The sequence below is a fragment of the Aquarana catesbeiana genome, linkage group LG01 (assembly GCF_042186555.1).
Source record: "Aquarana catesbeiana isolate 2022-GZ linkage group LG01, ASM4218655v1, whole genome shotgun sequence".
NCBI classification, from domain to species: Eukaryota; Metazoa; Chordata; class Amphibia; order Anura; family Ranidae; genus Aquarana; species Aquarana catesbeiana.
In genome coordinates, this window is record NC_133324.1 from 836596041 (window position 1) to 836608474 (window position 12434).

At 41.9% G+C, this 12434-nt stretch overlaps 1 protein-coding gene across 4 annotated transcripts in view; it reads left to right on the forward strand.

Moving 5' to 3' along the window:
- The window catches only part of PDS5A (PDS5 cohesin associated factor A), a 165950-nt gene that overhangs the window by 117508 nt on the left and 36008 nt on the right, over positions 1 to 12434 (forward strand). For all 4 annotated transcript variants that reach the window (XM_073608602.1, XM_073608623.1, XM_073608617.1 and 1 more), the window contains one exon: positions 1034 to 1157. In XM_073608602.1, coding sequence (XP_073464703.1) covers positions 1034 to 1157 — 124 coding nt within the window. The remainder of the gene's footprint in view (positions 1 to 1033; positions 1158 to 12434) is intronic.

Genomic DNA, 12434 nt, shown 5'->3' on the forward strand with positions numbered 1-12434 from the left:
ATACTGCTTGACTAGTAGATGGATGAGAAATCTGATCAGGATGAGTGTTTCCTTCTGAGAAGTAGTCTGTGGGATGCATCCTTTCCTTTCTTCAGTCTGATTGGTATTCAAGGCCAAATGCTGGTCTAGGCAAATTTTCAGGTGGAGGTGGATGTGGTACATTGACTTAGACTCATAGCAAACTCTCTTTGGGCTCCATCAAATAATGAGGGCCTTCTGTTTCAAGCACTGATTTTGTCATCCTACTTTCCATGGTCGTTGGCTTTAATAACCATTTTCAATCAAGCAACTGTTTCACAGATTTGCATAGCTACAAATCTCAAATCTTGGTTATACATTCTTGAAGTTCTTGGATGTTGCAACCCAATCTAGTGCCGACTTTGGACTTAAGGTACTTCAGGCAGCTGTGAGGTGCTGGCAGCCCCTGGTTCTGTTTTCTTGGGCCTATAATTTTTTGCAGTGTTTTTTTTTTTTTTTTTTTGTCCCAACTCCTGTCTTTCAACAAACTGAAGGTTAAAAACTTCAATGTCTCTCAATAGAAGAGAAAAAACGATTAGATTTTTGTACTATTTAAAACCCTTTTCTTCAAGTCCATTAAAGGTCCCACCCCTCTGGGTTTTGATGCTATCCATACTTCTTTGCTACAAAACTGAGGTATGCTGGTAGTGAGAGATCATCCTGGGGTGGTCTACAGTTTTGAACTTTGTCCACGTCTCCTGCAGGCAGCAGTATAACTTGGAAGTTATGAACATTCCATGCCAGCAGGTGGGGCTCTCGGCTTCTTTAAACATGTTTTTTAGTGTAACCACCTGTTGTCAAAAAACTTGTTTACAGAGCTCAATAGCTCAAGATGAGATTTGGAAGCACACACCCAGCTTCTTGTAAATGATCTTAGAGCTTATTGAATTACTAGCACATAACAAGATGTTCGTAAAAAGAAACTAGATCGTAGCGCATAAATACAATTTTTTTTTTATTGGTTTTAGAATGCTTGATGATTTGTAATACCTATGCCAAATCTGTAATTTTATAGGGCACTTATTCCAGTTTTGCATCAGAAGGCCAAGAGGGGTACACCGCATCAAGCTAAGCAGGCCATACATTGTATCCACGCTATCTTCTCCAATAAAGAAGTGCAACTGGCCCAGATATTTGAGGTAATTTACATTATTTTCATGTCTTGAATGGTTTGTAGTGCACTGTTGCGTCTCAGGCTTGTGGAGTGTGTTGTTTTTTTTTTTTTTTTTCCCCTCATTTTCTGAAAATGCATAATAAACTTATGTTGTAGGATACATACTTTGTGGTGTTCGGATATTAAATAATTTGAGTGGCGTACTCCTCCCATTATGGCTGCTATTAGGTGTATTTTTATAGAATTTAAAAAAAATGCTGTCTGATTTAATGTGTAGCTCCACTTTTGCCGTCAAATATGAGTGACCCCCACTATGTTTGTGTTCTCATTAACACAGCATGCCTAGAAGTTATTTTAAAAAATATATATATATCTTTCCAGTTGAATGTTTGGAGCAGATTTATACATGACGTGCAGGCTGTTCTGAGCAATTTCAAAGTGGGGACAGACCAAGCTAAAATACTTTAGAACTTATTTACACTGGCCCGCACAGTAACGAGCAGAGTTTTATTGTGCAGTAGAGGTTAGTGTGAGGTCTTGCAATGCATGCTTCAGTGAATCGCACTACTTTTCTTTGAAGTGACACTTCCTTCATGTTTCTATAGCAGTGTGTTGACATGCGGTGCCATCCACTGCGCTGTGGAAAAATGTTGCAGGTTTGCATTTTTCTGCTGTGCACCAAACCTTACACCAGCATTGCGGTTTGAAGGGGGCAAATGAAAAACTCTTGACCAGTGCGGAAAAAAAAATACACCAGTCACCACATGTGTTAATGAGCCCTAACATAATACGCCACCCAGACCTTGCGATCTTTAGCTGATAATGAAGAGCTGCTAGTGTAATACAGATAAGGTTAAAGTGGATGTAAACCCTCACATATACCCAGTGAAGTGAACAGCCTCAGGGTAACAAGTCTACATAAGTTTTACATGCATATCTGCTGTCTTAAACTTTCTAGACTGTTTAGAAAGTGCACATCATGTTAGCGTTTTCTCTTCCTGTTCCACCACTGGGTGTGGATTCTTGGCATACAATGTGTGACAGCTGATGGGAGGAAAGGCGCACACCCCCCCCCTCTCCATATAGGCAGAGGAAGAAATGTACAGAGCTGTACTGTGAATATACCAGCTGTCTGCTAATCTATTTCTATGCACATCCCTGACACAAATTTCAGGCTTCTTTTATCTCGGTTGCTGGAGAGCTTGTCAGAAGTTATGCTGATAACAGAAGAACCCAGCAGCAGACAGACACAGGACTTAGGGCTTTGGAGAGAGATAAGTAAACACTACGGATGTGCCCAGGTCAAATTTTCATGAATTGGGTGTACATCCACTTGTTAAATATTACTCCCCAGTTCTCTCCTTGACATTACTTAGAAGGGGAAGCTAGGTAGATCTTTAAAGTGATATCAAAGGTTCATTTTCTTTTTTTTTTTTTTTTTTTTTTTTTATCACAAACATGTCATACTTGCCTGCTCTGTGCAGTTTGTTTTGCACAGGGCTGCCAAGATCCTCCTCTTTTTGGATCACCCTCCAGTGCTTCTCAGCCAGTGTCCCGCTGGCAAGCTACTTGTTATCGGGGCACTGGTGCATGTTGCTCCTGAGCCCCACTCTGTTTCCATAAGAGACACAGCCACGACCTGCCCCAGCCTCTCTCCTCATTGGTTCGCTGGCTGTGAGTGACAGTAGCAGCCAACAGCTCCTGCTTATGTCCCAGCCAGTGAGGAATGAGGGACCTGGGAGAAACTCTGCTCTTGTGCACATCACTGGATCGAGAGAGAGCTCAGGTGAGTATTTGGGGGAGGGGGTGCTGCACACAAGGTTTTTTTTTTACCTTCATGCATAGATTGCATGAAAGTAAAAAAAACCTTGGGTCTTTAAAACCACTTTAATATGTTGTCGACCAGGCTTATTCTGCAGCAGGTTGGCTCTCCTGTGCAAACCGCCAAAGGTGTATGTCGCGCTTGCACCCACCATCCACGCAGCGATCGGTTTCGGTAAAGAACCGATCAGTCTTCAGGTTCAGGCCAATGTTTTCTGGCCTGAACCTGCTGATTGGTTCTGGCGAATGGCAGACTGTCCTCTGCCTGTGTAATGTAAAGACAGGCAGAGGAAGTGATGTCGCTGCCTCTCGTGGTGCTCTTTTCAGTTCCAGTGCAAGAGGAGAAGACATCTACTGTGAGATCACCAAGCACTGCACTGACACAAGTACAAGTACATGTAGGCATACTTTTCACCCCCCCCACCCCCCCGGCAGTGCCACCAAGTGCAGTTTTCAGATTTTTCACTGATCACTGTACTGGTGTCACTTGTGACACTAATCAGCGTTAGGGCAGTTAGTAGGCTCAGGTAGGTTTAGGGTACCCCTAGTAAAGGCTGATCACCCCCTAGTTAACCCTTTCACCCCCTGTCAAAGTGTCATTAGTTTAGTGTACAGATCTCTCTTCTGATCACTGTGTCACTTGTGACTCTAAACAGCGTTAGGCAGTTAGCGCTAGTCAGGTTTAGAGTACCCGCCATATAGTCCCTAATAAAGGTTTAACCGCTTGCTCACCCCCCCAGTTAACCCTTTCACTCTGTCACTGTGGCATTAGTATAGTGTACAGATCTTTTTTTCTGATCACTGTATTAGTATCACGGGTTAGCTAGTTAGCATCATGTGTCAGCTTCAATCCCAAACAGCTTCAAATTTTTTAACCCTTTGTTTGCGAGTAGCGCATAACACACACGCACACATCATACACCTCCTTTACTAGAATAGTGTTTATATAGATCAATATCTTTGATCAGATCTATAGTAGTGTTTCTAATATTAGTTTTGTGTTCCCAAAAATGTAGCGTTAAGCAGGATCAGCCCAGCCACCTGGCAGCATCTGCGTTTAGCCTCTCTGGGCAGCCAACCCAAGTGCAGTATCAATAGATCACTGTCACTTACAAAACATACCACACAAAACTGCAGCATTAGCAGTCATGCCTGTTCCCTGCTAGTGTTAACAGTTAATTTTTTTTGCAACTTTTTTACCTGTGAGTTGCAATAGCTGTACCTATAAATTTAGTGTCCAAACAGAGGTACACTAGTGAAGAGGCCTACACGTTGCTGAGCATGACTGATGAGAGCGAAGGGGAAGCCTCACTGTCAGATTCGGGCTCAGTATACAAACCCATAGAGAGCAGCAGCGCTCTGACGACCGAGTAGTGGTCCCCGCTAAGGTCAGGCGTACCCGACCCCGTTCTTCTGTTACTGAGGTGCAATAACCGCAGGCTTCTTTTATAGAGCAGAGAGCCAGTACTAGTGCCGCTCAACCCTCTGGTAAACTGGAAAGTACCAGCGGCCTAGTATGTCCTGGTCATAGACAAACCAGCACTGCAGTAACACTTGGTAATGTTGCGAGTCCCATAAGTGCAGTTCAAGCTGGTGTGCCGCAGCCACCAAGAATTCAAAGACAGGCTCGTAGAGCCCATAGTATCCTTCCTGCTGCGTTTGCTAATCCTGGTTGGCAGTTCACCACTTCTTCAGTGCCCGTGCTTCCATTCACTGGCCAAATGGAAATTCAGGTGGAAACAGCGGGTTTTACTACCCTTGACTTTTACGAGCTGTCTTTCACTGATGATCTGTACAGATCTGTTGTGGACCAAAGCAATTTATTGCTGCAAACCCAAATTTGACCCTTGCCAGAGAATTTGACTGGAAATGTAGATCTGTTCCTTTAAGACCTTTCTGGGCATATCCATCCTCATGAGCATAACTAAAAAGTTAGTTGTAGTCATATTGGTCCACTGACCCAATTCCCCATATGCCCGTGTTCTCTGCTTCCATGACTAGGACTAGATGCAAGCAAATCTTGCAGTTCATGCATTTCAATGACCATGAACTCTGTCGTCCTCGGGGGTGACCCTGAATACGATCAGCTCCACCAAATTCGGACCCTCATAAACCACTTCAACCAGCAGTTTGCAGCCTTGTTTATTCCCGATCAAGTTGTCTGCGTTGATGAGTCCCTGATTACGTTTTCTGACAGTATCTTCCCAGCAAGCGTGCCAGATACAGGGTCAAGATGTATAAGGTCTGTGACAGGACCACAGGCTATACATAGTTTTTTTTTTTTTTTTTTTTTTTGGCAAAGATAGCAGCTTGGAGCCTCCCAACTGCCCAGAATACATAGGGAGCAGCAGTCAGAATGTTTGGGACTTGGTGTCGCCCTTATTTGGAAAGGGGTACCACTTGTACAATTATTACACAAGCGTGCCACTTTTTAGTCGCCTTTTTTATTCTGGAATTGGTGCACGTGGCACCGTGCGATCTAATTGCCGGGGCTTCCCCCAACAGCTTGTAGCATCCCAACTTAGATGGGGGGGAGAGGGCCTGCTTGATGTGTAATAAATTGCTTGCAGCGGAATGTCTAAGTTCTGTCCTCCATTCACGCAGATACGACAGTCCAAATTCCAACGGCGACTGGTGTTGAGAAGCCCCTCTGTGTCCACGAATACAACCTTAAAATGGGAGGGGTGGACTTCAACGACCAGGCGATGGCGTCATACTTGCCCGTAAGGCCAGACGCTGGTATAAAAAAGTGTATGCTTATTTCAATTGGCTCTGCTGAATGCTTATGTGCTATACAAAGTGTCAGGACGAACTGGATCCTTCCTAAAATTCCAGGTAGAGATCATCACAGCCTATCTGTTTTCAGGCGGTGTTGTGGCCCAACTTCCCAATGCAAATGCAGTGAGCCGGCTGCATGAGAGGCAAACGCAGATACAGGTATGATAGCCGCTATTATTGTCCCTCCTGTCCTGACCAACCTGGTCTTTGCATCGGTGACTGTTTCCGTCGCTACCATACACTAGTTGAGTATTAGCATAGGGTAAAGCATGGCACAGTCCTAGGGCACACTTACACAGGGTTTTGAAAGATGTTAGATGGCCAGGGAGGGAACGTTCACCGGGGAACCAAAGAATGCAGCCGGGTGTTCTGCCAGCTGACCATAGAGCTGATGGGAGACTAGAATAGCTCCAATCATCTCTATGGCCGAAAGCTACGAGCATTTCATGACTTTGGTTTCACCTAATATAAACAGTACCATTGGGAAAGCATGTTATCACACCGATCTTGGTGTGGTCAGATGCTTTAAGGGCTCAGGAGAAATCTAGGGTCTAATAGACCCCAATTTTTTTCAAAAAATTACCTGTCACTACATATTGCTATCACAGGGGATATTTACATTCCCTGTGATAACAATAAAAATTAAGGGACAGTGTAAAAATAAAATAAAAAGCAAAATGAATAAGAAAAACTTGAAAAGGTACAATTTCTGGGGAAATTGTGAAAGTGTTCTTGCCTCTACAACTGGAGTGGGCGGAGTAACTGGGTGGGGTGGAGTGGCTTGAGTAACTGTGAAAAGTGTTAAAAAGCTTAATATTTTAAAAAGTATAAATAGTAGTAAAAAAGTTCCATCATTCGCTGAAAGAGCTGAACATTTTTTTCAAAAGTAATTTTTTTTTTCAAAAATGATTTTTTTTTAATCAAAAATGATTTTTTTTTCTTCAAAAATGATTTTTTTTTTCAAAAGTAATTTTTTTTTTCAAAGGTAATTTTTTTTTTCAAAAATGAATTTTTTTTTATTTCAAAAATAATTTTTTTTTCGAAATTATTATTTTTTTTAAAGTATTTTTTTTTTCAAAAATATTTTTTCTTTTCAAAAATTATTTTTTTACTTTTTTCAAAAATTTTTTTTTTTTTTCAAAAATATATTTTTTTTTACATGGGGCGGTCATAATGTTTTGGCTGATCATGGGGTTGTCAGCTTTTGTCACTTCCCACTCTAGTTTTGAACATTTCGCCATTCATTCCTATGGGACCAATTTCGCCGCAAAAACGTCATTTCGTGGACCATTCGGCAAAACATTCCACAAAGTAATAACACACCAATCGGGAACAATCCGCTCGTTTCGGTATATTATTTGTCTCTGTAGTGTGAAAACTGTGGGAGGAGTCTACAAGCATTATCAAGTCTAGCAGATGAAGTCACATGCATTTGGAGTGTCTCAGCATCTTGTGTTTACAACCACTGTTTCCTAGCAACGCTCATGCCCTGTTTATGCTTCCCAAATACTGCTTCATCAAAACTGCCCCATCAGAATTACCCCATCAAAACTGCCCCATCATATTCCTCTATTATAAATCAGTACATGGTGTGTCTGTCCCCTCCCCCGGGCTCTGTAATCAGCTGAGATGCTCCAGCCACCTCCCCCCTGTGTATAACAGAAGCTTTGGTAACCATGGCAACAAAACAAACACTAACAGTACACTCTGATTAATGGCTAAAATTTCCTGAAATGACCTCTAAACAAATGGCCGTATTTTAAAAACTATACATCCTACAGCGAAGATCTTTATATTGTGAGAATCACAAGACCCAGACCTAGATTTTGATGTATAGTATGTCTCTGAAATATTAAAAATGAAGGCACGGTCGCAGTTTAGAAATTGCCCTTCAAATTTGGAGGGGGCTAGAGTGTAGTTTCAATGAATGTCAATGGACGGCGTGAGTTGCAAACAAATGGTCATATTGTGAAAACTATCAGGACTATGGCTTAGCCGTGGACATGATTAGTGGCAGCAGGGATAGCTGAACGTTTTGATATAAGATTTGTGTAGGTGGGCTTGAAAATGAGGGAGTGGCGGCAGTTTAGAAATCATGTTCTGATTTTTCAGCTTTTGTCATCTCCCACTCTAGTTTCCCCATTCATTCCTATGGGACCAATTTCGCCGCAAAAACGACGATATTTCGTGAACCATTCGGCGAAACGTTCCACAAAGTAATAGCACACCATTCGGGAACAATCCGCACGTTTCGGTATATTACTTGTCTATGTAGTGTAAAAACTGTGGGAGGAGTTAGGGTGGTAAATTTGGCTATAATAATAAGAATAATATATATGTGAGATAACAGTAAGTGGTCTTGCTATGCAAGAACACTTAATAAATAAAATTAAAGCACCCCTGTCTCCACATGCACGCGTGCAAAGGTGAACGCCTCGTGTCGTATGTAAACAGCAATTGCACCATGTGTATGTGAGGTGTCACTGCAAACGTCAGATCGAGGGCAGTAATTCTAGCAGTAGACCTCCTCCTGTAAATCTAAAGTAATCTGCAAAGGCTTTTAAAAATGTATATAGTTGGTCGCCGCTACATGGGTGTGCATTATTTTAAAGCATGTTGTGCATGTTATGTACTCGGCATAAGATCATCTTTTATGTGTCACCAAACATTTGGGCAATATAGTGTTTTTGTGCAATGAGTGTTTTTTTCCCCAAAAAATTGCGTTTGAAAAATCGATGCGCAAATACTTTGAGAAAAAAAAAATTGCAACGCCCACCATTTTAATCGGTAGGGCCTCTGCTTTAAAAAAATATATAATGATTGGGGGTTCAAAGTAATTTTCTCAAAAAATAAATATATTTTCATGTGAACAAAGTGTCAGAAAGGACTTGGTGGTTCAAGTTGTTAGAAGAGTGGGTGATGTGTGGCATAAGCTTCTAATGTTGGGCATAAAATGCCAGGACGGTTCCCCTTTTTGGAAAGTAGACACCTCAAGCTTTTTGCTGAGAGGCATGTTGAGTCCATGGAATATTTTATATTTTGCCACAAGTTTCGGGAAAATTGCCAATTTTTTATTTTTTACACAATGTTGTCACTAAATGATATATTGCTCATACATAGCATGGGTATATTGGGAAATCATGCCCCAAAATACATTCTGCTGCCTTCTCCTGAGTACAGGGGTACCACATGTTTGAGACTATTTGGGAGCCTAGCTGCGTACAGGACCCTAAAAAAAACAATCACCGCCTTCAGGCTTTCTAAGGGCGTAAAATGGTGATCTTACTCATCACTAGTTTCGGAGGCCTTGAAATGTCAAGATAGCACAACTTTCAAAAATTGGGTATTGGGGGGGGGGGGTTGTGTTATCTTGGCATTTCGTGGCCTCCGAAACTGTAATGGGTAGTGAGGAGCGAAATAAAAAATTTACGCCCTTAGAAATCCTGAGGGCGTGGTTTTTTTTGGTCATTTTTCAATCACTTGTGACAAAAAAATTAAATATTCAATGGGCTCAACATGCCTCTCAGCAAATTCCTTGGGGTGTCTACTTTCCAAAAATGGGTTATTTAGAGGGGTTTTGTACTGCCCTGCACCTCAAGAAATGAGATGGGCAGTCATTAAACTAAAAGCTGCGTAAATTCCAGTAAATGTACCCTAGTGTGTAGAAGCTATAACTTTTGCGCAAACAATAAATATACTTTTATTGAATTTTTTTTTACCCAAGACGTGGCTGAATACATTTTGGCCTAAATGTATGACTAAAATTTAGTGTGTGTATGTATGTGTGTGTATATGTATATGTGTGTGTATATGTGTGTATATATATATATATATATATATATATATATATATATATATATATATATATAATATAAATATATATATAATATAAATATATATATAATATAAATATATATATATATATATATATATATTGCAAAAAATAAAAATCCCAGAGGTGATGAAATGGCACCAAAATAAAGCTCTATTTGTGGGGTAAAAAGGACGCAAATTTTGTTTGGGTACAGCATTGCATGACTGCACAATTACTTACTAGTAAACGTAGCGTAGTGCCAAATAGCAACAAGTGCTCTGGTCAGGAAGGGGGGTTAAATCCTTCCGGGGCTCAAGTGGTTAAGAAGGTTAAAGCTTGGTAGGGAACATACAGCTATATAAAGTAGCTCCAGTTTGAATGCAAAAGTGAAAGTACACTTTAACCAGTTCCCGACCGGCTCACGCAGATATACTGCGACAGAATGGCTCTCCTGGGCGAAATCCCGTGTATATATACGGCTTTGCCCAGGAGCGCCACCAGAGGGCACGCATGCCCCCGATGTGCGTGCACAAAAGCCAGCATTGGGATTTGTGTGTATAAACGCACAAATCCTTGTGCTGTCAGAGAAGAGGAGACGGATCGTTGTTCCTACAAAGTAGGAACAACAATCTGTCATCTCTTAGTCCCATCCCCACACAGTTAGAACACAGTGAGGGAACACAGTTAATCACTTGATCGTCCCCTAGTGTTAACCCTACCAGTGACATTTAATGCAGAAATCGGTGCATATTTATAGCACTGATCACTCATAAATGTCAATGGTCCCAAAAACGTGTCAAGTGTCCGATCTTACTGCCGCAATACCGCTGAAAATCGCAGATCACCGCCATTACTTGTAAAAATAAAAATGCCATAAATCTCTCTTTTTTTTTTTTTTTTTTTTTTTTTTTAATCCAAAATATGTAGAAGAATACACATTGGCCTAAACTGATGGAGGTATTTTGTTTTTAAAAAAAAAAAAAAATTGGGGAATATTTATTATAGCAAAAAGTAAAAAAAAAAAAAAATACAATAGCGGCGCTTTACCGCCAACGCAGCCCCCCGCCCCAGTGTGAAAGAGCCCTAAGAGTGTAACAGCCTAGCCAGTTTACAGCCCTGTTTCGGAGTGCGTTTCAAAACTGATTTATATGGATTAGACCTATCCAGGGCTTGGTCCATGGGTACATTACTGTCTCCACCTACTATGGTCTGACCTTTTGCATGTGGGATTAGTGTCGCTAGCATGGTTTCAAAGAACTTTACCTGTCCCCCGTTTGGAGCATAATAGGAGACTAAAATAATGACCTGTTCGTTGATTCTCCCAACCACCATAACATACCTCACTTCTTTATCTTTTATGACCATGTCAGGGGTAAAGGGGTAGGAGTTTAGTAATGCATATCGTGGCAACTCGCTGGCTCAGAGCCATTGCCATATGTCTGTCCATAGAGGAGGCCGGGGACCCTGCATATTCTGAACCCTCTCCCTGGGACACTGTAGTAGGAGAGAACTGGGGAAGCACACCTCTGTGCGTCGTTGTCAGCTCCTCCTGGGACTGGGAAGAGAATGGATCTGGCATCTGGGTGTCCTGTGGGATGGCAGAGGCATTTGGTGAGGCTGAGTGAGGGGAGGCCGGGCTGCGAGATGACTGTGCGGTCTGTCCATGCTGCTTCTGATCCGGCGCCATCTTTGAAGAGGGGGCCTGGCGTGCTGTAGGTTGTTTTTTTTTTTTTTTTTTTCCCTCTTTGCTGTCCCTGCTGCCCTCTGCTGCTGGATATCTTTTTATATCCATTTCCTGTTTTATACAGTTCAACTACCTTTTCCCGCAGATCCTTTGACAATTCTTTTTGCTTTTGTGAAAGTTAGAGTCCACAAGCTATGGTGCCAATCTCTGAAAATTCATCACACCTGAAGTACTGACGACCTATCATTTCTTGAGACCCTTAGCCTCGGTTCACACCAGAGGCGGCACGACTTGCAGGTCGCCTCACCGAGGCGACCTGCACACGACTGCCCGGGCGACTTGCAAAACGACTTCTGTATAGAAGGCTATGCAAGTCGCCCCCGAAGTCGTACAGGAACCTTTTTCTAAGTCGGAGCGACTTGCGTCGCTCCCCTTAAAACGGTTCCATTGTACTGAACGGGACGCTACTTGTCAGGCGACCTAGGTCGCCTGACAAGTCGTCCCAGTGTGAACCGAGGCTAACAAGCCAGGGAAGTACAACCACCACCCCGAAATGACCCCTTTTTGGAAAGTAGACATTCCAAGGTATTTAGTAGGAGGCATGGTGAGTTTTTTGAAGTTGTAATTTTTCCCACAATTCTTCGCAAAAATCAAGATTTTTTTTCTTTCCCCACAATTTTTATTAGCAGGTTATTTCTCACACACAGCATATGCATAGCGCTAATTACACCCCAAAGCACATTCTGATACTCCTCTTGAGTACGGCGATACCACATGTGTGAGACTTTTACACAGCGTGGCCACATACAGAGGCCCAACATGCAGGGCGCACCATCAGGCGTTCTTGAAGCATAAATTACACATATAATGTCTTCACTACCTCTTACTTTTGAAGGCCCTGGAGCACCAGGACAGTGGAAACGCCCCAAAAATGACCCCATTTTGGAAAGAAAACAACCCAATGTATAATCTGAGGCATAATGAGTCTTTTGAACATGTCATTTTTTTTCTACAAGTTTTTGGAAAATGTGTAAAGAAAATGAAAACTTTTTTTTTTTTTTTTTCCCACACAAAGTTGTCCACTTATACAATATTTCTAACACATGGCAATGTACATACCAAAAATTACACCCCAAAATAGATTCTACTACTCCTCCTGAGTACAGCGATACCACATGTGGGACACTTTTACACAGCCTGGCCAC